The sequence below is a fragment of the Dipodomys merriami genome, unplaced genomic scaffold (genome assembly GCF_024711535.1).
Source record: "Dipodomys merriami isolate MVZ:Mamm:240054 unplaced genomic scaffold, mDipMer1.0.p SCAF_2, whole genome shotgun sequence".
NCBI classification, from domain to species: Eukaryota; Metazoa; Chordata; class Mammalia; order Rodentia; family Heteromyidae; genus Dipodomys; species Dipodomys merriami.
This window is the reverse complement of record NW_027203381.1, coordinates 38,920,572-38,946,986: the sequence shown is the minus strand read 5'-3', so window position 1 is coordinate 38,946,986 and position 26,415 is coordinate 38,920,572. Positions and strand designations below refer to the sequence as shown.

The 26,415-nt window shown below is 40.2% G+C and overlaps 1 protein-coding gene across 2 annotated transcripts in view; it reads left to right on the top strand.

Annotated features, from left to right (window-relative positions):
• Nucleotides 1–26,415, top strand: part of Lama3 (laminin subunit alpha 3) — a 221,658-nt gene that overhangs the window by 87,098 nt on the left and 108,145 nt on the right. For both annotated transcript variants that reach the window (XM_070029434.1, XM_070029433.1), the window contains 12 exons: nt 1,175–1,221; nt 2,331–2,430; nt 3,087–3,139; nt 3,292–3,397; nt 5,121–5,220; nt 8,501–8,657; nt 10,831–10,963; nt 13,091–13,233; nt 15,527–15,624; nt 16,121–16,274; nt 20,526–20,686; nt 23,827–23,935. In XM_070029434.1, the coding sequence (XP_069885535.1) occupies nt 1,175–1,221; nt 2,331–2,430; nt 3,087–3,139; nt 3,292–3,397; nt 5,121–5,220; nt 8,501–8,657; nt 10,831–10,963; nt 13,091–13,233; nt 15,527–15,624; nt 16,121–16,274; nt 20,526–20,686; nt 23,827–23,935 (1,361 nt within the window). The remainder of the gene's footprint in view (nt 1–1,174; nt 1,222–2,330; nt 2,431–3,086; nt 3,140–3,291; nt 3,398–5,120; nt 5,221–8,500; nt 8,658–10,830; nt 10,964–13,090; nt 13,234–15,526; nt 15,625–16,120; nt 16,275–20,525; nt 20,687–23,826; nt 23,936–26,415) is intronic.

Genomic DNA, 26,415 nt, shown 5'->3' with positions numbered 1-26,415 from the left:
AATAAGGATATGGTAAAGCCACTTGCATATTAATGGTCACTACAGCACTAATCACAATAGCTAGCCTATGGAAATAGTCGAGATACCCTAGAACTGATAAATGGATCAAGAAAACGTGGTATATAAACACCCTTTATTATTATTTAGCCAGAAAGAATGAAATATGTCTTTTGAAGGGAAATGGATAGAACTATGGAGCATCATCTTAAGCAAAGTAGGCAGATTGAGAAGGACAAAGGTTGTAAATATATAATGTTTGTAATTGTGGGATTGAGGGTATTAAATGGGGGGAGAAAAATGGAATGTCAGAGGTTAAACAATACTGAAATACAGCACATCTGGGAATGAAGATAGCAAGCTCAAACTCACAGGAAGCTCCTGAATAATAGAGGGTGAGGGATAGTGAAGTGGGAGTAATAGACAATGTTCAATCTAACTAAAGAACGCTGATGCATGTGTGAAGTACTGTGGTGAACAATGAGTAGATACTAAAAATATTAATGATGAGAATGTCAAACAGGTCCAGTCCAGGGAGGGGGTATCAGTGGGGTATCCTAGGATGAGTATGGTTAAGATACATGTATGAAGCTGGAACAATGAAGTTTGTTGAGGTTGGTTTGGGTAAGGGGAGAGAAAGAAAGAAGGAGAGTGATAGACTGAGTCTGATGAAGGATAGATGGACATATCAAAATGTAACCAACACCCTTGTACAAGTTATTGATGCTAACAAAATTGTACAAAAATAAATAGCTTCAGCACAGGTGGGGAAGAAGAGGGGGAGGATAACTAACTCTTTGTAAACTATAAAATGAACTCCAAACACTAACTTCTTTTGAACAGACAAAAAAAAAAAAAAAAAAAAAAAAATCTCCTGGTGCAATATTGCCCTCTTTTGGTCAATTCTAAAGATACTCCACATTTGACAATGCTCTCATCTCCTCCTTCATCAATTAGGAATGAGATTTGATTGGTGGGTTGGAAGTAGGGCTGTTCAATGATAAATGAGTTAATAAGAATCATTCAGTGTGCCTTCCTATGGCATTAACACAGAGGCTTTGCCATCCATCTATTGAAGTGCAGAAATAGAGGTGCACTTTTTTTTTTAAAAAAAGAAAAGCAAAACTAAAAACGAAATATCAAACAAGATCTTTGAAACATTTCTAAATCATTACAGGTTCCAGCAGTGTGTGTGACCTAGCAGGGACCATGGACTCCAGCTTGGTAAGGACAAGATTTGTATAAGAGAGTGACAACTCTGTTCTCTATCAAAGATTAACCATGAGGAGCTTCCTGAAGTCCAAAAACATAATGTAAATGAAAATAAGATGCCAAGCCAAACTGCTTAAAGAGTCCAGTGTTCTTTTTCAAAGTGTATATATGATTTTCTGAAGTTTATTTAATATTTTTGTTCTGGAGTCCTGGAGTTTAACTCATATTGTAGTTTACTCTGAGGTGTATTGGGACTATGGAGTCTTGTTAAGGCCGAGGACACACATTAAATAAGTTAGCTCTGCTTGAAATAATTGCAGTTTCTTTTATATCAATCCAAGCATATGCTCTGGTAGTTGGGACTACTTTTTGAGACCTTTAGAAATGATCTTTCTCTTGGCCCCACAGCCTGGAGATACAAGTCTATGCCCTGGATGAGCTGTGGGAAAGACGTCCTGTCGTTCTCCCTGTGGGCTAGATGGCAGTGAATCTTCCATTTCAATAAGCATCCTTTTTCACTGGTACCTAACATGTTAAATATTCAGATACTATTCCTTTCCAGTTGATAGTTCTGTGCTGTAATAGCATTATAAATAAGAAAGATCTTGAGGCCAGGTGCCAGTGGCTCATGCCTGTATTCCCAGGAAGCTGAGATCTGAAGATCACAGTTCAAAGCTAGCTATGGCAGAAAAGTCCCCATGAGACTCTTATCTCCAATTAACCACTCAAAAAATGGAAGTGGAGCTGTGGCTTAAAGTGGTAGAGCACTAGCCTGGAGCAAAAGAGCTCAGGGACAATGCCCAGGCCTTGAGTTCAATCCCAGTGACCCACCACCACCACCACCAACAACAAAAAAGAAAGGTCTTGAAATCTTTCTGTACAGTTTCTAGTTGCTTTTAAACCACAGATATGGATTAAGTGTGTCACAAGTAAATGAATAAATAATAATAATGACTTCAGAAGATCTTGCAAGCAACCTAGTGCTTTTATTCTTCCTGGGTACATTTAATTGACTTTTCCTGGCCAACATTTCTTTCTGTGAAAAGCCTTTGCTCAGAGCACTTGTTTGAAAATGATCTTGATTCCCAAGTGTCCAGTGTTAATTTGATTTTCATTTAAAGGGTTATTGCCAATGCAAACTTAATGTTGAAAGTCCTACTTGCAGTACCTGCAAACCTTTATATTGGAATCTGGCCAAAGAGAATCCCAGGGGTTGCTCAGGTAATATTTCCTCTTCTCTATCTCTTCCCATATTGTAACTGCCTCTTACTTTTCTTTTTCCCAATGACCAAACCCACAAACAATTATTTATTAAACCCCAAAGAATCAATTTCATTTGTTGAATCGATTTCATTTTTCTGACATCCTGTGTAAGGTTTTTCCCCACTCTTGTCTGGGTTGCCATATGTATTTGTTGAATGTGCAGACAGCTACTTGATAAATGCTTTTTTACTCCCTTACTTCTGTGACCTCTTTCTGGCTTACTTTTATTTGAATTTTATGAATATTTTGAATCAGGAATAATCAGAAACACTTGAGAGATACTAAGTAAAATGAGCATCTTCCAATAGATTGTGTTTTCCTGCAAGCTCATCAAAAATGACCTTGACATTGGAATCATTTAAAACACACATGCACACAAACCTATGTTCTTGCTTTTGTGTTGGAACAGCCATAAACTCAGCATTATTCTGGATGAATTGTATTGATTAGTCTGGTCTCCTAAGCTCAGACAGTAATCTGATTTTCAGTTTCAGCTGTGCAAGCTGTAATGCTGATGAGGTCTGCTGGGAAGCCCAGCTGCACATGCTGTGTTGCAGGCATGTAATGTCTTGAAAGCCAGGGAGCCATCGTTTGTGGTTCTCTTCTCTCCACAGACTGCCAGTGCCACGAGGCAGGAACCCTGAGTGGAATTGGAGAGTGTGGGCAGGTAAGGGGATAGGGTCACACTAGGGTGCCACAGCAATGGCCGGTGAAGTTCCATGCTCATCTTCTTCAGATCCCCCTGCTTCCTCTCATACCCTGGGTCAGTTTTCAATCCTCATTCGAGTTTTGACTTCTGGCCCACTCATTCTTCTACAGAGAGATGGTGACTGTCACTGCAAGGCCCATGTAACGGGAGATGCGTGTGACACCTGCGAAGATGGGTATTTTGCTTTGGAGAAGAGCAATTACTTTGGATGTCAAGGTAAATAGGTTCAGTGAGTCCTGAGCAAAGGGAAATCTGTGAGCTTGCTTTCTCCTATTCACTGTCTTTAGGCCAACATTCAGGATGGCACTGGAACATTCTTTTGGGGGCTTGGCCAAATGTTCAGTTGACATTAGTCATTCATTACAAATGAGGCTGTGTTTTACTTCCTTTTTTACCAGCATACTGTTGGTTCAGTTATATTAAAAAAAACATAATTCAGATGGAAGGGCACCTGTTGATGTTATAAATAACATCTAGATTTAGTAATTTTAAGCTGGGTGAGTTTTGGAATCCCAGCACTTGGGGTGTAGAAACAGGAGGGTGGCAAGTTTTAAGGCTATCCTGAGCAGTTAGTGAGACCCTTTCTCAAAAACAAAATATAACCAACAAAAGGGCTGGGAACACGGGCAAGTGGCTTAATGTTTGCCTAGCATACTGGTGGCCCTTGGTTCAATCCCCTGTACTTAAAAAAGAAAATCCAGTAATTTTAGCTGGGCGCTGGTGGCTCATGCCTGTAATCCTAGCTACTCAGGAGTCTGAGATCTGACAATCACTGTTCAAAGCCAGTCGGGGCAGGAAAGTCTGTGAGACTCTTATCTCTTCCAATAAACCACTAGAAAACCGGAAGTGACGCTGTGGCTCAAGCGGTAGAGCACTTGCCTTGAGCTGAAGAGCGCAAGGACAGTGCCCAAGCCCAGAGTTCAAGCCCCATGACCGATTAAAAAAAATCCAGTAATTTTAAAGCTATGTTTTGTATTTTTAGAATAACCTGATTTTTGGAAATAGGATTAAACAATGAGATTTCTGGAGGTGTTGATCCACAGGTCTATTCTTGACATTCTAACATTCTTTAGTAAATATTATTTACAAGAGTACTGTTTCTTTTTAAAAACATATTTTCTTAAACTTTTCTTAACTAATTGTTACAACAAATCACAATGGCCATGGAGACTCATATGAATTCTAAGTTCCTATACGATTATAGGAATAAAACAACGTGTACCTATGATGAGATTTTTTTTTTTAAGTCTTTCTGAAGTTAGGCGCTCATAGCTCATGCCTGTAATCCTAGCTACTCAGAAGACTGAGATCTGAGGATTGTGGTTTGAAACCAGCCTGGGCAGGAAGATCCATGAGACTCTTAACCACCAGAAAACCAGAAGTAGTACTGTGGCTCAAGTGGTAGAATGCTACCCTTGAGCTAAAGAAGTTCAGGTACAGCACCCAGGTCCTGAGGTCAAGCTGCAGGACTGGCAAAAAAATTAAACATTTTTGAAAAACTTGTAGCCTAGTAAACCATTAGTAGCAAAGTTTCCCCATCTTTCTGAGAACATAAGAATGTGTTCACACACATAGAATAGGATTTTTATCTGGATGCCTGTGGCTCATGCCTGAAATCCTAGCTACTCAAGAGACAGTCAAAGTGAGATTTCTTAAGCCTTGTTCAGCTTCTATGCTACTGTTACCTCCTCCTTTGGGATCACAGTATTCTAGCTGTTCATGCACCAACAACTTTGAGGCAGACTTTTAGAGAGACAGACCATCTTTGTTGGAAGGTTCCTATATATTCTGAACCCCTGCCAGTTGTAAGATGTGAAAAGAGGGAAGAAAGCAAGTTCTGGGACACTGAGTCTCCTGGTGTTCCATGCTCATGGGAGTGGGGGAACAATCTGGCAGGGAGATGATTGGATGGTAACTACAGCTGTTTCTTGACTTTCAGGGTGTCAGTGTGACATCGGTGGAGCGCTCAACACCATGTGCAGTGGGCCCTCTGGAGTATGCCAATGTCGAGAGCATGTGGTGGGAAAGGCGTGCCAGTGGTGAGAGTTCCAGAAGTTTCTTCCACTTTCACCTTGTGGGAAGCTACCTTAGATCTGTCTGTGCTGCCATTCTGGCTGAGAGAGAAGAGAAACCAGCAGTCCAGAACTATATGGCCCATAACGCTTTCTGATACTGTTTGAAATCTGACATTTGTCCATGAGCTCATTAATATAGGAGCTAGAGTGATGTCACTGGTTCCGATGTTGGAGTGGACAAGTGGAATAAATCCTGGTGGGCAAGATGAGAGTGGGAAGCTGAATCCCCATGTACAAGGCACAGCACAGAAGACTCTCTGAGCAGAGAGTCCAACTTGGGTTGCGGGGGGGCTGGGTAAAGAGGGACTGAGGGATGGCCTGCCCATGTCCTTGAGCCAGCAAGACTCAGCTTCTGCTTCTTTCTCCCTAATGAGGGATTGGTCAGGTGCAATACAATGGAGGGGCTAGGAAACTTTTGAAGTGTGGAAGAAACACTTTGTCTAGTGGATAAAATTAGCTTTCCCCGGGGCTGGGGAGGTGGCTCAGTGGTAGAGCACTTGCCTTGCATGCCTGAGGCCCTGGGTTCGATTCCTCAGCACCACATAAGCAAAACGAAAAAAAGCCAGAAGTGGCGCTGTGGCTCAAGTGGTAGAGCGCTAGCCTTGAGCTGAAGAGCTGAGGGACAGCGCCCAGACCCAGAGTTCAGGCCCCACGACCGGAACCCCCCCCCCCCAAAAAAATAAAATTAGCTTTACCCTGCTTTAAGCAAACCAACCTTTTTTCTTCGTCCAGTTAGGTAGGTAAAACAACACAACCAAGTAGGAATTAATTTAACTACCAAGAGGCAAATTTGAATAGATTATATATGTTATATATGCCTTGAAATTTAAAATATATCATTTGAAAAACAATAACAGAAGCATAAGGCAGTAAACCAGCAATGTAGATAGCATAGTGACTTCTTTCCAAGTTGGCAAAATGTTGTATACTTTTGTATGAAATTCCCTCAACTGTTAGTTTATGATTTCTTTCCTGAGCATTTAAGAATTTTCTTTTAGCCGGGCACCGGTGGCTCACGCCTGTAATCCTAGCTACTCAGGAGGCTGAGATCTGAGGATTGCAGTTCAAAGCCAGCCCGGGCAGGAAAGTCCATGAGACTCTTTTTTTTTGGATCTGGTCATGGGGCCTGCACTCTGGGCCTGGGCGCTGTCCCTCAGCTCTTCAGCTCAAGGTTAGCACTCTACCACTTTAGCCACAGAGCCACTTCCGGCTTTTTTCTTTTTGCTTATGTGGTGCTGAGGAATCAAACCCAGGGCCTCAGGCATGCAAAGGCAAGCGCTCTACCACTGAGCCAACTTCCCAGCCCAAGTCCATGAGACTCTTATCTCCAATAAACCACTAGAAAACCGGAAGTGGCGCTGTGGCTCAAGTAGAGACATGCCTTAAGCTGAAGAGTGCAGGGACAGCGCCCAAACCCAGAGTTCGCCCCACGACCGACCAAAAAATTTTTTTTCTTTTAAGTTTAGAAACTGTTCATACTCACTTTGCTTTTTGAATAATTTTCATGATAAACATAATGAACATTCATCATAGAAATTTTAACAAGTCCATAAAAGTAAAAAGGCAAAGAAGAAACTTTATTCCACTTTGCACTGGGTACATTTTTTCCTAGATTTTATGAATGAAATTTGTTGATGAATGTATTTTTAAAATTTCTATCAATTTCTTCATTTCATATGATATCATAACTGTCCTATCATTAAATAAGCCTCAGAAATTTTAATGAATTTCATAATCTTGACTTCATAATTATGTACATTCATGTTTCCTCACTGTTTAAATTATTTGTAACATTAATTTTGATACTATATGCAATCATTTTGTTGTTGTTGTTGGTCATGGGGCTTGAACTCTGGGCCTGGGCGTTGTCCCTGTGCTCTTCAGCTCAAGGCAAGCACTCTACCTCTTGAGCCACAGCACCACTTCCAGTTATTCTAATGGTTTATTGGAGATAAGAGTCTCACGGACTTTTCTGCCCGGGCTGGCTTTGAACTGCTATCCTCAGATCTCAGCCTCCTGAGTAGCTAGGATTACAGGCGTGAGCCACTGGTGTCCAGCTGTGCAATCATTTTTTTCATTGTGAAAATACTGTACAGAGGGGTTACAATTGCATGGGCAAGATAATGAGTACATTTCTTATCAAGCATTGTAGCCTCCTCCTTTGTTTCCCCTTCCCACCCCTTCCCATCCTTCCCCCACCCTCCACCCAATTCTCCTCCCCCCACCCCAACCAAAGTTGTAAAGTTTGTTTTTCCACATAACGACTTGTACATCTCATTGTTGCAATGGATCCACCTGTATCCCTATTTAAACGATTTGTTTTTCTTTTTTTTATATGTTACTGGAGTTTGAACTTAGGACCTTGTGTTTGCTAGGCAGGTGCTCTCATATTGAACCATACCTCCAGCTATATAGAATAATTTCCAGGAAGTAGAATTACTAGATCAATGGTATAGATATTTTTAAGGACCTTTACAAATTCCCTCCAGAAATGTAAGCATTTCTATTTCTTCTTGCAATGTATAAGAACATGCCCTTTTATTCCTTTGACTAATTGTTGTCTATTGCTTTAAACCACTACCTGCTATTAGCCTGTTACTAGATTGACAAACATATCATTTTTAGAACTTCAAAGGTCTGCCAATGAGATGTCACATGCATTGGGATATTTTGTCCTCCACTGGGACTACCATAATTCAATTTATGAAAGGAAGGAACTTACTGGCATGTGTTCCAGAAGAAACAAGACACAGAAGTCATTCTAATGATCAAAAAATGCACATAGAGGAAACCAGTTCTTTAACCTGTGAATTGAATATATATTTTGTATCTTGGTCACCAGTGTCTCTATCTAGTGGTTAGCAAGTATCAGACACACAGCATTCATATTTGTGTAATAAGTGAATAGAGTTTATTAATGAATAAATGAGTGAATTAATAGTAAAAACACAAATTGGGCAATACTTTGGTCCTGCAACCATTTAGAATATAATGAGGATAGAACATGAGTTGTGCTAAATGGTTTTCTCATTTTAACGTTTGGAGTGAATAGGTGTTATATATGGTTTATGTTTACATGAATGAACCCAATAATTTAGCAAAAGAATGGGGGCCACTCTCATTTGTTCTACTTAATATATTGGGTCAACTTGGTGGAGTTCTTTTAGCAGTAAGTATGAGAGTCAAGGGTTTTCAGATGATCAGCCATCCTAACCTCCTATGTCTGCATGTATTTATTCATAAGGCCTGAGAATAGCTATTATTTCCCGGATTTGCACCATATGAAGTTTGAAATCGAAGATGGCACTACACCTGATGGGAGACACCTTCGGTTTGGATTTGATCCGCTGGCATTTCCTGGCTTTAGTTGGAGAGGCTATGCCCAAATGACTTCAGTACAGGTATGCAACCAGAGGCCCCGCTCATGGCAGCATGGCCTGTACTTCTCAGGGTTGTCAAAACTGATTTCAGGATTCTTTTTCTCTAGAGTAGAAGCTGGGATTGAAGTCAGGATTTAATGTAGGGTTGGATTTTAACTGCTAACCCATGTGGGTTTCATAGTTTATTGCTACTTTAATTTGACCACTAAACCAGAAATAGAAAGTAAAGAAAGAGGATGTTGGTCTCTGGAGAGTTTTACAGGAAGAAGGAAGTTTCTTAAGTGACATTAGGCTACATTATAACATAGAGGACATTTTTATTTGTAGAAAACAAAAACAAAAACAAGTTCACTAATTCCAATATAGCTAGTATGGTTAATATATATATATTTGAGATAGGGCCTGTTTGTACCCAAGCTGATCTCAATCTCTCAATCCTCCTGCCTTCATCTCCTGAGTACTAGCCATGTATCATTACTCTTGTCTTTTGTTTTCTTTTCTCCACACTTTAAAATTAACATCAGTGATTTTACAGGGAGATTTCACTTTGACATATCCATATACACATACAGTGTCCCTGGATCAGACTTACTCCCTCTAGTGTTGATAATTTTTGATGCTTTGTTTTAGAACTCTTTGCAACTTATTATGTAAATAGAAACAAAGACATAAATGACTAGTTTTAGTTACTTAGTTAATTTATTTCCCCCTCCACATTTCTACTTTCTGTCATTCTTTTTTTGTTGTTGTTGTTTTTGGTTGGTTGTGGGGCTTGAACTCTGGGACTGGGCACTGTCCCTCAGCACTTCAGCTCAAGGTGAGTGCTCTATCACTTGAACCACCATGCTACTTCTGGTTTTCTGGTGGTTTATTGGAGATACTAATTTCACGGACTTTCCTGCCCGGGCTGGCTTTGAACCATGATCTTCAGATCTCAGCCTCTTGCATAGCTAGGATTACAGGCGTGAGCCACTGACATCCCGCTCTTTCTGTCATTCTTTTCTACCATATCTATATATCTCAGTTTTGCATTACAGTAAGGAAATTCATACTTTTTGTTTTATGCTTTTAGAACACATACTCTGTTTCTACCAAAAAATGGCAAAATTGTTGAATAGCTTTGTCTTTAGAATTTCTCGTTGAGGTTGGTCTCTTCAAGCTGATCATGGTATAAGCAAATAGAGTAAGAGAGGTAAATTGATGATGGTAAACCCAGTGCTTGTTCTTAGTAGATCCAGGACTTAGTGCAGTCTTTAGAGAACAGGTTCATGGTTCTCTGGGAGCCCCTGGTAGATTCTAATAATGCTTTCCTCTTGCCAAATTACCTATATTCAAGCTGCCTTTCCCAATTAGAAACCCAAGACACTTCATTCCATTTCATGGTTTACTTAGTTCCTTTAGAGCCCATATTTCCTGAGCTTTCCTTGGGCTACTGGATATAGACATATAGTCTGGGGTTCTGAAATAAAATAGTCTACTTTTTCCTCATTAAAGTCATGGAATCATACACAAAATATTGTGTGACCTCAGGGCTTGGTGACCCAAAAGACCCCTCCTCTAGGTTGAAAAGCTAACCTTCCCTTTGGATAGGAGCTTAAGAGAAAATAAAGCTTTGTAAGGCAGAGTAGACGTACTTCAGTTAGATCCCGATTTTACCACCAATGTGTTGGGGTCTCTAATTTTTCCACAGTCATCTTTGGTTTCTGTGATGACTTAGGTTTTCCGGATGTGATGTAGATCCTAGGCTGGCTCCTCTTTGGGGTGGTGGCATGAAATAATATGCTTTCCTTTCCTTCTCTTCTGCCTTTTTATTTTCCCCAGCCAGTGGTGGTTGAGCCTGTCACCGTGGCTTTCTTAAACTAATAATATACTCTGTCTGCCTGATTACAAAAAGTCAAAGAGGATCTCAGTAGCTGGGGAGTGAGTGTCACTGTAACTTTAATTGTAAGTGATTTTAATTCATTATTAGGCTTGGTGTTTGCAAAGTGAGTATGGATGTATAGCGTGTGTGTGTGCATGTGTGTGTGTGTATATGCATGTGCATACATGTGCATGCATGTATATACAATGTGAATACATTGCAAGTCCAAACTTGAATAGAATGAAGTAAGTGGTTATATTTGATTCCTTTTTTTAATTTTTTAAATTCCTTTTAACCAGCTTTCTCCTCATAAATTTTTGGTATTTTTTTCAGAATGAAGTAAGGTTAATCTTGAATGTGGGGAAGTCAAACCTCTCCTTATTTCGCATTATTCTGAGATATATTAATCCTGGAGCTGAAACAGTATCTGGCCACATAACTATTTATCCATCTTGGGCAAAGACAGGTAACTCTCCTTTCAAGTGACAAATGATCAAGAATGAGTTTCTCCAGTTTTCACAAAGTGGGCTGTCCTTAGAAAACAGTAAGCCTTGACAAGGGTCTGATTGGACAGTCCTCTAGATGTCCTTTGGTACCTTTCCATTTTCTAAATTTTCTGTGCATTTAAAGTTTGCTGTTAAACTATTAACTGACATTTTAAAAGTTGGTACAGCAACCTTTGTACTTTGACTGAACCCCAGGGTCATGACCTCTGGTGAAGTAGATATCACCTTTTAGGTGCTATTTGTGAGATTTTTGCCTGTTCCCATTGTTTCAATCAAACCAAGGAGTTCAAGGAGAAATGGGTGAGGATCAGAATTTTGTGTGTGTGTGCCAATCCTGGGGCTTAAACTCAGAGCCTGGGCACTATCCCTGCGCTTCTTTTGCTCAAGGCTAGTGCTCTACCACTTGAGCCACAGTTTTACTTCTTTTGAGTAGTTTATTGGAGATAAGAGTCCCATGGACTTTTCTTTGAATTGTGGTCCTTAGATCTCAGCTTCCTAAGTACCTAGGATTATAGGTATGAGCCACCAGTGCCTGGCAAGGATTGGAATTGTTAAGGTGAGGGTATATAGCATGCAACTCAAAAGCTCCAAGAAAGATCTGCAAAGCTCCCTGAGATCTCTGAGAGTCAACAGAAGAGAACACAGCTCATCACAGTTGGAGACAGGGCCTGTAACTCCATCCTAACAGGAAATAAGAAGGCTTCTACCAGTATTGGAAACTGATTCCAGAAAGCACTGGGAATCCCATAAGGGCACAGAATGGCATGAATGGAAGTCTAATTTAGAATCAAGATGAGAGCATCTTCGTTTGCCATCCATAGTAGAGCTGGAATTTAGGGAAGAAAGGACATTATTTTCAAGTCAGGTCAGCCAAGCTTATATGACTGGAGGCTGATCAATTCCTAATAGGAGGCAGTGGCTGACTCACTTCATCATGTACAGAATATTTCTGCATCTTTTCTCTCACTTAATAAGAATGTGGTAGAATGAAGAGGACCGAAGAAGAAACAGAGCTGAGGGGTTTAATAAGTGGCCAATCTTTCTAAAAGATCTCTCTGCCTTCAAACTGAGGGTCAATGCCACCATAAATGTGTTCTCTGTTAACTCACATCATTTAAATACATTCTGAGCTGCTTCCTATTCTCTGGGACAGCTTTCCACCAGTCTGAGTCAGAAGTCTACTTACATATTCCCAAGGTAGTATAGGCCTCCTCCTAAGTTCCAATGTACACACTCTACCATATTCTCCGGTTTTCTAGTCTGCATATCTTGCCTGCTCTGTTCCCACGATACAATCAACATGGCATCCACTTCTGTGCTCCCACAACTCAGTACCATGCCTGACATCTGTATAGTAGACACCATAGATGCCTATAGAATGAGAGCAATGCAAGGATTTAGAACATATTTTCTGTCAAAATAAGTGTCAATTGGACTCAGATGTAGAAGGTTCTCAATTTGTTTTTGTTTTAGTTTTTTTTTTAAAAAACAACATTCTAAAAAAAAATAACATAACTACAAATTTAAAAAATCTTAATAAAAATATAAGAAAAACCTTATGTAAACAAAAATAATTTAATAGCCAATATAAGATATTGAACACATACAATATGCAAGGAATATTCTTAAACAGCTTATAGTTGTTACTGGATGTAGTAGTACATACCTCTAATCCAAGCAGTAAGGAGGGAGAGACAGGATGATCTCAGTTTGAGGCCAACCTCAAGTTGGAAAGACCTCTCTGGAAAACAAAAAAATAAAGGACTAGGGGTGTGGCCCAAGAGGAAGAACACTTAATTATAGACCCCAGAGTCCAAATCAGCTTACAAGTGTTAATATGATTACTTATTTAGCAAATCAAAATTTATAATCCTAGCATACATAGCTACAGTGAACATCTTACCAAAGTCCTTTTAGTCTACTTTATGTGCGTGCATATACATAATTAAAAAATAAATCAGTAAATCGGATGAGTGCCCACTTACACTTTTTGAGGTGTAAACAGAATGTTCAAAATTGAATTATCTAAAAATCTTAACACTGGCTGGTAGAAAGGTATCTTAAATTGTCCTTTGTATTTCTAATAGGTGCTACTCAAAGTAAAGAGATCACTTTCCTGCCTAGCAAGGAGCCAGCCTTTGTCACAGTCCCAGGAAATGGCTTTGCGGACCCGTTCTCAATCACGCCTGGGACGTGGATTGCTTGTATCAGGGCTGAGGAAGTGCTCCTGGTAAGACAGTTTTGAATGTGGGCTCTGGGGGATGTCCCCACGGGAGATCTGCAGTGGCCACAAACATTAAAATCCCACAGGGTTCCCTTTCACCACACTAGACCCTCAGATGACCTTTGCAAAGCAAATGACATAGGAACCTGCCTAAAGTTATCTTTTATATCCTTTCAACAGCTTCTCTGAGGCTAAAAAACAGAAAATAGAACTCATCACACCATTGTCAGAACAAATTCAAAGCCTCTGTAAACATGATCCTACCTTTCAAAAGCATCATGAATCAGAAGGGAACCTACAAAATAAGCCTTTCTAGGGATCATGAAGAATGAAGTCTGAAGAACTTATGAATAGGAATACCCTTGTATGAGTAAGATTCTTGATAGTGCAGAGAAGGAAATGGCCATAGCAGCCAGGGTTTACCCCATGCATGTTTCCTGCTCTCTCTCCCCTCAAACCTATGTAAGAGTCTCTGTCTTTGACAAAGAATTCTTCATCAGGGGAAAGGCCATGTCTGCAAACACAGATAGCTTAGCCAGAGAAACTATGGGGAGTTGTTTCATGAGTCTGTTTTCTGATACTAGGTCTGCTGCATATAGCAAGGTCTGTGGCAAAGCTTTGTTTTACAGACTTTGAATAGAAAACATAAATTTTTTTCTTTTTTCTTTTTTTTTTTTTTTGCACAAACCTACTGACTGGATTGTCCACACTGGCAAGTCTTAGGTGCAGGCTCATTAACTACAAACTGCCTCACTTGTTTCTGTCCAACAATAAGGCGAGTACTTGGCAAATCTGAGCTCTTGCACAGGTGATATGAAGATTTAAGCTCTCTCTTCCAACTTTGTTTTTCTTGCACTGTCTCTGCAGAAAGCTTTACCGCTTTCAAACAAAAAGGCTGAGAACATTTCACAGATGTTAGAAATGGGGAGGAGGAAAAAAATCTGCTGATGTCAGTTATTGATATGAAATTAGACTAATGGAAAGCAAAAAATTCTTATGTTACTCCCTATGCACAGAGGATGTTTAATAACATTTAGTGTACACTTGTGAAATTGTACATCTGTAGATTACTTGCTATGATCCCATTTCCCTTGAGTGTCTATTATCAATATTTTACTGTTCTAGGATCGGTGGGACCATAGGGCAATGAGGAAATAGAGGCTCAACCTCAGGAAAATTACCACTAGAACAATAAGCACCTTAACATTAAGACCCAACCAGTAAGATCACCACATCACCTGAGTCACAATTTCCTATCACCTCCCCCGGCCCCATCCACTCTGACAGGTCTCTCTGAAGAGAGAAAATGCCTTATGGACCATGTATGAATCTCTTCACAGTGGAGGCCAGTGCCCCTCCTTGTCTCTGCATGTACATGGTGAAGGCACATGTCTGGCATTGCTGGAAAGCTGTCAACTCATCCACATCTCAAACTCCACAGCTCTGCTCTTTCCTGAATAGCTGTTTAACTGAATTTACATTGTGGGTCTCATTTGGTACACTTGGGGGTGGTCAACTTGGGGGTGGTACACTCTGGTAGGTCAACCAGTAAGCCAGGTCTATTCTCAGAGTCCCCAGGGTGGCAAAACCTCACTTCTCAAACCATACCTGGTGAGCATTGCTCCAGTGTGCGAGTGGAAAGCTGTTATACATCATCTGCATGATTCAGGATTCTGTAGTGATGAAGGCAACCAGAATCTCAAAAGGAACATCCTGTCCATGGACAGTTTATTATCTTCGTTCCTTTGTGGGTTTATAAATGATCAAGAAGAGAGTGAAAATTTCCTTGATATTTAAAAAATACACATGTTCACCCTGAGGAGCTTATCTCTAGTGTGTAAAGGACTTGTAGAGAAGGGCCCATCAGTGAAATCCCAGCTACTGAAGAGGTGAAGGTAGGAGGACTGCAGTCTCAGGTTGGCCCAGGCAAAAGTGTTAGGCCCTATGTCCAAAACAAACTAACACACACAGACACAGACACAGACACAGACACAGACACAGACACAGACACACACACAGACACACACAGACACACAGACACACAGACACACACACACACAGACACACACACACACACACACACACACACACACACACACACACACACACACACACAAAGAACTGTAAGCATGGCTAGAAAAGGAGAGGAAAGGTGAAGAACAGGCAGTTGCGATGGAGAGATTCTCCAGTGACTTCATCTGGTTGGTACTAATTTATCCAGGATGTTTGGTGGTTTTTATTTGCTCAAGTAGGGCTGCCAGCAAAATGAGTCATTGTCTCTTTGGCCTTTGTTTGCTAGGATTACCTGGTGCTGCTCCCCAGGGACTATTACGAAGCCCCCCTGCTGCAGCTGCCAGTCACAGCGCCATGTGCCCCGGCAGGATCTCCCCAGGCCAAGTTAGTATGAGGGGCAGAAGACACAGCCACATTGTCCTCAGGATCCTCTGAATTAGGAGCCTTGAGTCCAAGGGTTCACCATAGAGGTCAAGGGCACAACTGCTGCAGGATGCTCTGGATAATTATTTTTCATTGTGATTTTTAGTCTGGATCTTATTTCCTTAAAGAAGGAATCCCAAAGCCCTTGGCTTGGGGTGGCTGGTTTCTGCGTGGCTAATGCCCCAAACACGTGGAAATATTGCTGCATGTTTAAGTAATAGCCTCAAGGTCACAAATCTGGTGGGAGGCTTGAGTTTAAGATTGTGAACCTTTGTTTCTTCCCTTCCTGGTGTGATGAGACTTTCCTGCTGGGTTTCTGCAGGGGACACTGAGTAAGAGTTGCTGAAGGGAGGGTACATGATGAGGGAGAAGGAGAATGGAATGACTACGGGGCCTCTGGGATGCACTTTGATATTCATGTTGTGATGATTGTATTTTGTTGTTGTCCTTGGTAAAGCTGCTTGCTTTACCAGCATTTGCCAGTGACCAGGTTCTCCTGTACCCTGGCTTGTGAGGCCAGACACTCCCTGCTTGAAGGGGAGCCAAGACCCTTGGCTGTGAGGAAGCCCACCCCTGCACACCCTGTCATGGTGGACCTCAGCGGGACGCAGGTAGGACAGACTTTGATTTATTGTCAAAGCTAATATTCCCTTCTATCCATACCTGACCACAATTGCTTCTCAAATCCAGGGGACTCTGGAAGAATTTCTCAGAGGTGTTGGTCAACCTTTGCTGACTTCTCTGGTTTGGGTTGGGCCTGGATGGTGCCTCACACTGAGCTGTGTTGGGCTGTTCCCAAAGCAGTCCCTCAACATAGCAAGGGGCATGGGCAACCACAGAATCCTTTTTGTTGGGTTACTCAGACCTTGGGGACTTTGCATTCTACCTGACTCAGGAAAAGACTCAACCTTAAAAGCCTCCAGACACTTCCTGGCTGACCCTAAAAGGACAAACATCTCACTGCCCAATCCTGTAGGCTAAGTGATTTGTAACAATTAAATTCCTGGGGCTCAGAATCTGGAACTGCTATACTCCGATGCAGCTTGCCTTGTGGTTTGGAGGACGAGTTATTACAGGCCTTGGTATTACTTTTCTTCCAGGAGTTCTTTGAGCCCCAAACCCAAATGTAAGAATGTGTTGATTCAAGATTTGAATTAAAAGTACAGTATATTAGCAATAAGAACCCATAATGCAGCACTTCAACATGAACACAGTAAACCCAGCTTCCTCTACTGCAGCTTCATTTACCATTAGAGAAACTGTTTATTCAGAGATTAATTATGTGAAATGAAAATGTCAGTGGCCTTAATTCTTCCCAAACATTTAGATGTATACATTCTCCCGACATTTTAAAGGTAGCAGCTAAAAGTATTAGGTATATTTTTAAAATAGAGTCTTCATTGCATTTTAATTTTTTTAGAATTTTTATTTTATGAAACATGCTTGTTATATTGAGTAAGGAAAGATAAGATAAATGTAGATAAACAAAGTATAGTGAAATAGAATAGAAACAAAATGATCTTCCCTCTACTCCACTCTAACATTAAGTTTACTGCATTCCTTTCTATGCAGTGTACACACATGCAGCCATACTTTGCACATACATACACATAAACAATATACATGCGTTCCTATACATATGTGCATGCATTTATGTGCATTGTGTGTGTGTGTGTGTGTGTGTGTGTGTGTGTATGTGTGTTCCTTCAGTAAAGGGGCACAGCTAAGGTAAACCAGGCCTCCAAAGACATATTAATGACATAGATCATGTGTCACCTTTAGTTTAGCCCAGAGCTACAGCCATTTCAGATTGATTCATAAAAAGACTGATTCCTGAGCTGTTCTTTTTTATTGGGCAATACTTTTTACTGTTTTATCTAAATGCCTACAGATAAATACTGGCAGTATAGTATCCTTTAGCCCCTGTGGCTATATTAATTTAAATTAATTACATCTAACTATGACTAAAAAGTCAGCTCCTCAGTTGCCCTAGTCATATTTCAGGGTATCCATAGTTACCTGTCTAGTGTTTGACAGTGTAGATGACAGAATATTTTTTATCATCACAGGAAGTTCTCTGGACAGTACTGTTATTGATTATTATGCCAAAATTCATTTACAGAATTAGAAGAGGCCCTGAAAGATATCTGACAATATTTTTATGTGTGTATAGTGTGCTGGTAGGCAAGTGATGTACCATTGAGCCACATCCTCAGTCCCAAATTGATTCTTTTCATATTATTCTTGTGGGATTAATTTTCCTCTGAATATGAAATGCATTTCATGTTTTTAGGTTTGAATCTCCTCCCTAAAATATCTCCATATGTATATGAAAGAATTCTGAATTCTGGAAAACTCCAAAATCTCAAACATTCCTTGTCCCAAACATTTCATAGAAGGGATATTCAATCTGTACCATCATGTTTCATGAGGACCTCAGCAATAGCCACCTAATCAACTCAGCCCCACCTGCTCTTGTTCACTGTATCTCCCAGTCCATTCTCCATGCTACAGGAACCATGCTACATGCTCATTCTGAGAGGAATATCTGATCATCATTGCCTTCCGGCCCTACCACACACACACACATACACACACACACATGTATGAATGCACACACGAATGCATGCACACACACAATCTAAACATTATAATAATATCCCATCCGATAGAGACAAACATTTCACTATGTGCTATAAGATTGCTTTTATCTCTCAATGCATCATACTGCTGTTGCTCTGTTCCTTGTCACTCTGGTCCCTTCAGTCTCTTGGAGTTACATTGCATGTGGCCCAATTACATTTTATGTTGTAGTGGAGCCTCCTACTACAGGCTGTTTTGCTATTCTTCCTCCCTTCCCCTTGTGATCTAGTTATTACTATCCTCAACAAAACCATTGCTTCTTCTGGGAAACCATCTCCTCTCCTGTATCTTCCTGATTAGGTCAGGCCTATCTCACATGTGTCTAGAACACCTCTTCTGAGTGTTACCATAAATGTACTTTTTTTTTTTTTTTTTTTTTTTTTTTTTGTTGGTCGTGGGGCTTGAACTCTGGGCCTGGGCGCTGTCCCTCAGCTCTTCAGCTCAAGGCGAGCGCTCTACCACTTGAGCTACAGCGCCACTTCCGGTTTTCTGGTGGTTTATTGGAGATAGGAGTCTCACGGTCTCTCCTGCCCGGGCTGGCTTTGAACCGCGATCCTCAGATCTCAGCCTCCTGAGTAGCTAGGATTACAGGCGTGAGCCACCAGCGCCCGGCCATAAATGTACTTTTACATCCTAATTTTCGTGTTGTCTATTATTTGATTAAAGTCTGTCTGAGAGGCAGATCACTATCTGCCTTGTTTCCTACAGATGCCCAGCAACTGGCCAGTGGCCTGACCTAGGGCAGATGTATAATTTGTTGGCCAAATTCTTTAAATACTCATTTCAACATTCAGCTATCCTCTCTTAGCTTTGCAAAAACAACAGAGCTGATGAACCCACTTTCTGTGTCTTTACCCTGAAACAATAAATAGGAGAGGGCAGGTTTGGCAACAAAACTAGTTTGACACAGATTCCAATCAAGTTCCCCATTTAAAAGGTAAATAATGGAGACCAAAAATATAAAGTCTCTGTTAGTCATTTTTTTGTCTTTTACCTGAGTTCATCAAAACTTGCTTTTACCATCAAATGTATTGTAAATTCTTCCAACCATTCTTAAAAAAAAAAATCGATCATAGGACTCAAAGAAGGAAGCTCAGTGGAAATTTACAATAGAGTGCTGCTGGAACTCAAACCAAATAAAAACCTCTGGGAGAAGTCCTGATAAGTCATTGAGCCACTTCTGCTGTGTGGTGGGGTAAAGATGGAGAAGCATTCATTTGGAGAGGCCCAGGGGAGAGAAGCTGGTAATAACTTCTCTATATAGGCCAGTGGCTATGCAGTACTTCATTCTCTAAGAGCAAAAGTGGGGTGGATTATCCATGTTTTCCCCCAAGGGAAGTCTTTCTATTATTTAAGTGGTAGGAAAAAAATCACTGTGAAAAATAGTAATTATGTGGTTCAGGCTATTCAGAAGGAACAGTAAATATGAACTTCCTGAAGGCAAGGACCATTTAAATTAAGTATGGTAATGTTCTGCTGAGCCTGAGCTTCTGGAATGAGTTAGTTAATACTACTAAGAAATGTAACTCCAGTGTTGGCTCAAGTATTAACTGTATACATATAACACTTTAACTTAGTTATTTGACTTTTGGGAACCTTATAGAAATACTAGCACAAGGATGTATAGATGATGATGATGATGATGATGATGATGGTGACGATTTAATAGTATATGATGTAGAGAAAGTTATGAAGGGCCTAAGTGTCCATTAGCAGACAGTAAGATAATTTTATGTTTGTGCTATAGAATGTTAGCTATTACAAAATGAGGTATGGCTATACAGCTAAAGCTGAAATACTATTGAGAAAAAGCAAATCATGGCAAAAGCAATAATCACCATTGTCATCACTAGTGTTTGTGTAGTTTATTACATGCTACCCACAGTTTGAAGAGCTCTACCTGTATTAACTCATTTAATCCTCATAACCATCTTAAGAAGTAGGTACTGATGTTATCCTCATTTTATATGGAGGATACTGACACAAGACATCAGTTACAAGCCCTGGAACACACAGACAATCTGACTGCGCATCCCAAGCTCAGACCCAGTAGTTAATAAGTCATCTGTATTTTTTCCACATCCTTTCTCACATTTATTACTGTTTTGACACATAACCATTCTTCCAGGAGTCTCCTCTGTCCTCTCTGTTGTGGATATTAACATCCGGAGGGCATCACAGGTCGGGATGACCATCTGTCTGCTCCACCTCTCTGGCAGGTGGAATTGCATCTGCCGCTGCGTGTCCCACAAGTGGGCCACTACATGATTGTGCTGGAATATGCCACTGAAGTAGACCAGCTGTCTGTGGTGGATGTCAGTGTGAAGAGCCCTGGGTCTGTTCTGGGAGGCCAGGTGAACATATACAGCTGCAAGTACAGGTAACCAGTTTTATCCCCAAGAATTCCTCTGCACAAGACAAGTAGGAGGTCTGCCTGGAGGAACTTCCATTTTTATTTGCGTTGGAGCCTTGTTTTCCTCTTTGAGGAAACAAACATCCCCAGCATGGATGTTGGGAGTCCTGTATTTTCTTAAAAGACCACATGGTCTACCTAGAAATTTGGTTCAGATTCAGTGATGCTGCCCAACTGCTTTAATTTTTATCAGCCCTGCACGGTGCAGTGAATTCAGTATTCTCACCTCAAAGGCTCTGTAAGGTATACAGATGCACAGTGTAATGAAAAAAGATTCCTTTTCAATGTTAAGAAGTGTCTAGCTGCCTTTGCAACATGCTATCAGAGCTGGGGTAACTCATGTTGAATTATTACCAGGTGAAAAAAAGGACAAGGTTTAAAAAATTGTCTTGATAAAGTTCTTCTGAGAGCACTCACTGGACAGAGCATATTAAAAATGGCTTCTTTGCATAGCATTTCAGGGACTTGCTTTTATTAAAGCATCAGTACAAGAGGTGTTTCCACATGATTATATAGGTGACTGTAGGAGTTGGAGTCCCTTGAAATAGCAGTTGGAGAACTACAGTAAATCCACCAGTTTTTGCCCAAAGTCTTGAACATTCTATTTCTTCTATATTCATGTTGCCTGTTGTCAAACACAGATCACTTGAGTATTTGGATATCTTCCCTGAAAATGGAAGAAGTTATGCAAGAAGTAATACTTTTTAGTTGTTTAGAATGGAAACTTTTACAAGACTTGATAGAATGGCTATTGAATTAATGTCAAGCCCTCATAACCCTAAAAATACAACCCTGAAGGCTTTGTGTAGTGGAATAAGGGTATGTGTGTGTGAGTATAGGATAGACCCAAGCCCAGGGTCTTGTGTGTATGAGGCAAATAATCTACCTCTATGCCCTTCCTCTGCTCTGACCTTGAATTTTTAATACAAACACGAGATGGGTTTCAAAGAGTTCCCCAGAATGTTCTTGCACTGTGAATAGATGATTTCATCTACAGGTGACATTAGCCCCCTGGAAGTACACTCTTAGTGCATTCTCAGATGGCAGGACACCTCCTCACTGGAAGCCAGCCACAGAGCTTTGGGAAGGGCAGCTCCATAGCCCATCCATACAAGCCCACCTTCCAGTTGAACTCCATCTCCTTCCACCTTCCAGATCATGCGGCTTAATTCTGATGTTACATGATCCAAAGTAGAGACAGCTTTAGTGACGCTTGGAATCATCTCAGAAGGGCTCTGAGAATATTTCAGACACAAAACATTTCAAAACCAAAGAAAGAAGGAATTCCCTTTCAGGATTCCATGAGGGTTGTCTGAATGGGGTCACTGAGGGGGAACTATATGACAGTCTACATAAGAACCCCAAAGTTTGCTTTACAAGTCTCTGTTATTAGACTTCTAGGACAGCATTCCAGTAGACTGTGAATGAACAATTTCCAGCTGCATTGTATTTCTTTTAAAACTCAGCTAAAATATTTCCTTTCTCTTTTCCTCAAGCATCACATAGGTGAGTGAAAATGAATTGGTTACAAATAAGGGAATCTGAAATATGGCATTATTGGAATTATTTGTCCCCAAAAGACCCCCCATTTTAAATGACAAGCTTGTTTAACATTGTACTATCTTCTGCTGATGTTCAAAGGCTTTCTAGCCTTTCTCAAGTGAGTTATAACTATATTGTTAAAAAAAACCCAATATCTCAGCAAAATAGCAGTAGTGTTAGCAGGAATACCACTTTCCAAAACAGTGATAATTCAAGTCTTCTTTCCACAGGGAGGTGACCACCCATAATTAAATTAGTACTCCTACTCCTATTAAGTTATTTCTTAGTAAGAATTTAATAAAGCATAAAGCTAAACTTCAATAAATCACTATATTTAATATCTCCTAGAATTTTGCTTAAATCCAAAAGAAATGTGTTTGAATTCATACACACCCATGCATGCACACACACACACACACACACACACATGATTATTTAATTTCTAATATATGCACAAATTCTGTTTTGTATATTTTATTTTATTTTAGTCTTTATTCATAGCCATTGCCTAAATTATTGCAAATATTTATCAGGAATAGTCACTTTGTCTTAATATGTCACTTGTTTCATATTATATTTATAAATAGGAAAGTTTCTATAGAATATGAAACTAGAAGGATTCTAGTTTCCTTTATGGATTCCCATTTCCTTTATGGGTTTTACCACTACAAAGAATATTACCATTAGAAGAGTGCCATTGTATTATTTAGTGTGAAACTGTGTTATTTTAAATGATCTCAAACTGTTGCTTACCAGTGGGAAGTAGGAATGAGGAAGGAAGGAGGGTTGAGTATTGAAGGCAAAGTCTGGGTTTTTTCCTGGATGTTGATTAAGATCAGCCATGTTTAGTGAGTGTGGGATGATCATGGATTGGTAACTTTAATTTTGAATAGTTCAGAGAATACTAGTAAATTTCCAAGAAGTCAGTGTGTTAGAGATCTGCATCACCACCCTTGGGCTGTTTTTTTTTTCCATGACTAAAACACATGTTTCATCAAGTCAGGTGGAAAAGGTAAGCCAGGCCTTTAGCCCTGAGAGGTGTAGCAGTGGCCACATTTCCCATGGAAATTCTTAGTTATTTGTGCTCCTACAACAGAAGATCTCATACAGCATCGTTTATAAAGAAAAGAAGCTTGTTTCTCACAGTTTTGGGAAGTCCACGAACATGGTGCTAGAGCCTTTGTGCTGAATTAGCCCTTAATGGAATGTGGAAGGACAGCAGGGCACATGCGCGGAAGATTCCACTTTTATCACAAAACCACCTGGACATAACTAACCCACTCCCAAGACAACCACACTAATCCATTCATGAAAGACAAGCCCTTGAGTCCTAACCACTTCTTAAATGTCAGGGTGGCGATTAAATTACAAAAATGAGTTTTGGAAGGGATATTGAAACCCTGGTAGGCTACACTTCCTCTTCATCTGTGATGCAGGAAATCTCACTTGTTTCATTTAGTTATATGTAACAGAAAAACTGAAGAAAATCAGCCAGCCCGGAGGAAGGTACACAAGGAGGGAGACTCCCACCTTTAAGGCTAAGGAAACTCTGTTCTCTCTTGCAGCATTCTCTGCCGGAGCCTGGTGGTTGATGGCATGAGTCGCGTGGCTGTGTATGAACTATTAGCAGATGCAGACATTCAACTCAAGGCATACAAGGCCCAGTTCCTTCTGGTATGCTTCTGGTTTTCTCATTAAACTTTAGAAGAGTTTTGTGGATTGCCTGTATTAAAAAAATAGCATGTTAAGAGTTTGGCTCTCTTGGCTTATATCTATAAAATTAATCTATGAAGAATTGCCAGTTTAATGTGTGTTCTTCTCATCAACAGCTGAACTTGCCTCTTCATTTATTTGAGTCTTTATAATATTACCTCATAAACTTTAGCCATCAAATGTGACCATCTCACAAATTCCATTTCATTAAGTTTTATTAATTGCTAGTAGAAATGAAGTTGCTTTTGTTTTTGTACCTCTTACCTTAGTGTTAATGCCAGAGTATAAAAATGTCATTGGTTATTTAATTGTTTTCCCATTTTACTGTCCTATTATCCCTTATTAAACTGCAAATTCCAGCAAGCCTTTACATTTTATAATCACTTTTTAAAACTCAATTATAGCTGAGTGCTGGTAGTTCATACCTGCAGTGCTAGCTACTTGAGAACTAGAGCAGCCCCGTTTAAGACCAATCTGGGCAGAAAAGTTTGTGAGACCCGATCTTAAAATAATCAGCAAACAAACAGAGCTGGAGGCATGGCTCCAGTAGTACAGTGCCAACCTAGCAAGCTCAAAGCACTGAGTTAAAACCCTAGTGTTACAAAACAACAACAATAGCAAATATCAAAAACACTTTCTCTATTTCATGAGTATTAGTTGGATATACATTCTTAAGAGTTAAAATGAGCTGGGTGCCAGTGGCTCATGCCTGTAATCCTAGCTACTCCAGAGGCTGAATCTGATCTGAGGATCATGGTTCAAAGCCAGGAAAGTCCATGAGACTTATCTCCAATTTACCACTAGAAAACCAGAAGTGGCGCTGTGGCTCAAGTGGTAGAGCACTTGCCTTAAACTAAAGAGCTGAGAGACGAAGCCTAGGCCCAGAGTTCAAGCCCCATGACAGACAAAAAAAAAAAAAAGGAAGAAAAAAAAAGTTAAAATGACAACTGGAAAAGCTCAGTAACAATCATGCATACTCTTGTAATGATAGAACTTGAACACAGACACAATGAGATCTGTCTAGGAAAGTGTGGTAAGATTTATAATTAGTATCTCAGGGAATTTCAGTTTATCCACATGTGAAGTAACTTCCTATTATGACAAGTATTAAGCATGTATCATGCCCTGGGAAATGCCAGGCCAGCTTATTAGACTATGTCTGACCTATTTGTGCCTGATAATATTCAAACCTTTGAATATAAGAAAGTAGTGTTCTTAAAATTCTGACAGAATTATAGCTGTCTTATTGAAACATAGCAATCCAAGCAAATCAAACCTCATTGTGGGAAATTATCCTGGGAATGACTTTTCATTTTTTAAGTAGAGAGTTATCATTTTTAAAATAGCTGCATGTCATTGAGGGTCAAGGTTGACTAGAACAAATGTTCCATGAGGGCTGGGGTCTTGTCCATCTTGGTCTTATAGTATTATAATCTCTCTCTTCCCGTCTCAGTGATATTCAGTAATTTTTGTTCTTCCTAATACTTTTACCAACAAACTGGTTATTACTAGTTTTGATTTTAAATATATTATACTGATAATTAACAATGACTTTCTTTGCTTTTTTGGTCCAAGACCAGAACTTGAACTTGGTACTTGATGCTTTTGCTCATTGGCTAGCATCTACCAATTGAGTCACACCTCCAACCCCAACAATTGCCTTTCTTGTGTGCCTAAAATGTGTATCTTTGGGGGTTTTTTGTTTGTTTGTTTTTTGGGTCCGGTCGTGGAGCCTGAATTTTGGGCCTGGGCGCTGTCCCTCAGCTCTTCAGCTCAAGGCTAGCGCTCTACCACTTGAGTCACAGCACCACTTCTGGGTTTTTTCTTTTTGCTTATGTGGTGCTGAGAAATCGAACCCAGGGCCTCAGGCATGCAAGGCAAGCACTCTTCACTGAGCCAACTTCCCAGCCCCGTATCTTTGGAAATGGATTCTTTGGTAAAGTCCAGGTGTGCACGTATTATGAGGTATTCTTGATGAAGAAGGGTATATCTCCCAGGAGCATCCTAGGCTCTCTGGCTACCTGGCTGCCACATCCCTTCTCACCTTGCCCAAGGCTCTCCAGAGCCAGTACCAATGCTGGGAAAGATAGAAAAGCCAAGTACTGAAAATCATTGAAAAGGGTTGTTTTTTAACTTTCATTTGATTTTATTCTTAGCTTTATTTATGAGATTATTCCAATAGCAATTTATGTCAGTGATCCTTTATGATAGAATAAAGAGTTTATTGCTCATGATGATACCATGGGGCTTGCTTGGCACACTGCAGTATTTACTATTTTTAAATAATCATAACATTTCAGGATGGTGTGTGTGTGTGTGTGTGTGTGTGTGTGTGTGTGTGTGTGTGTGTGTGTGTGTGTGTGTGTGTGTGTGTGTGTCCTGGGGCTTGAACTTGTCCCTGAGCCTTTGTGTGTGTGTGTGTGTGTGTGTGTGTGTGTGTG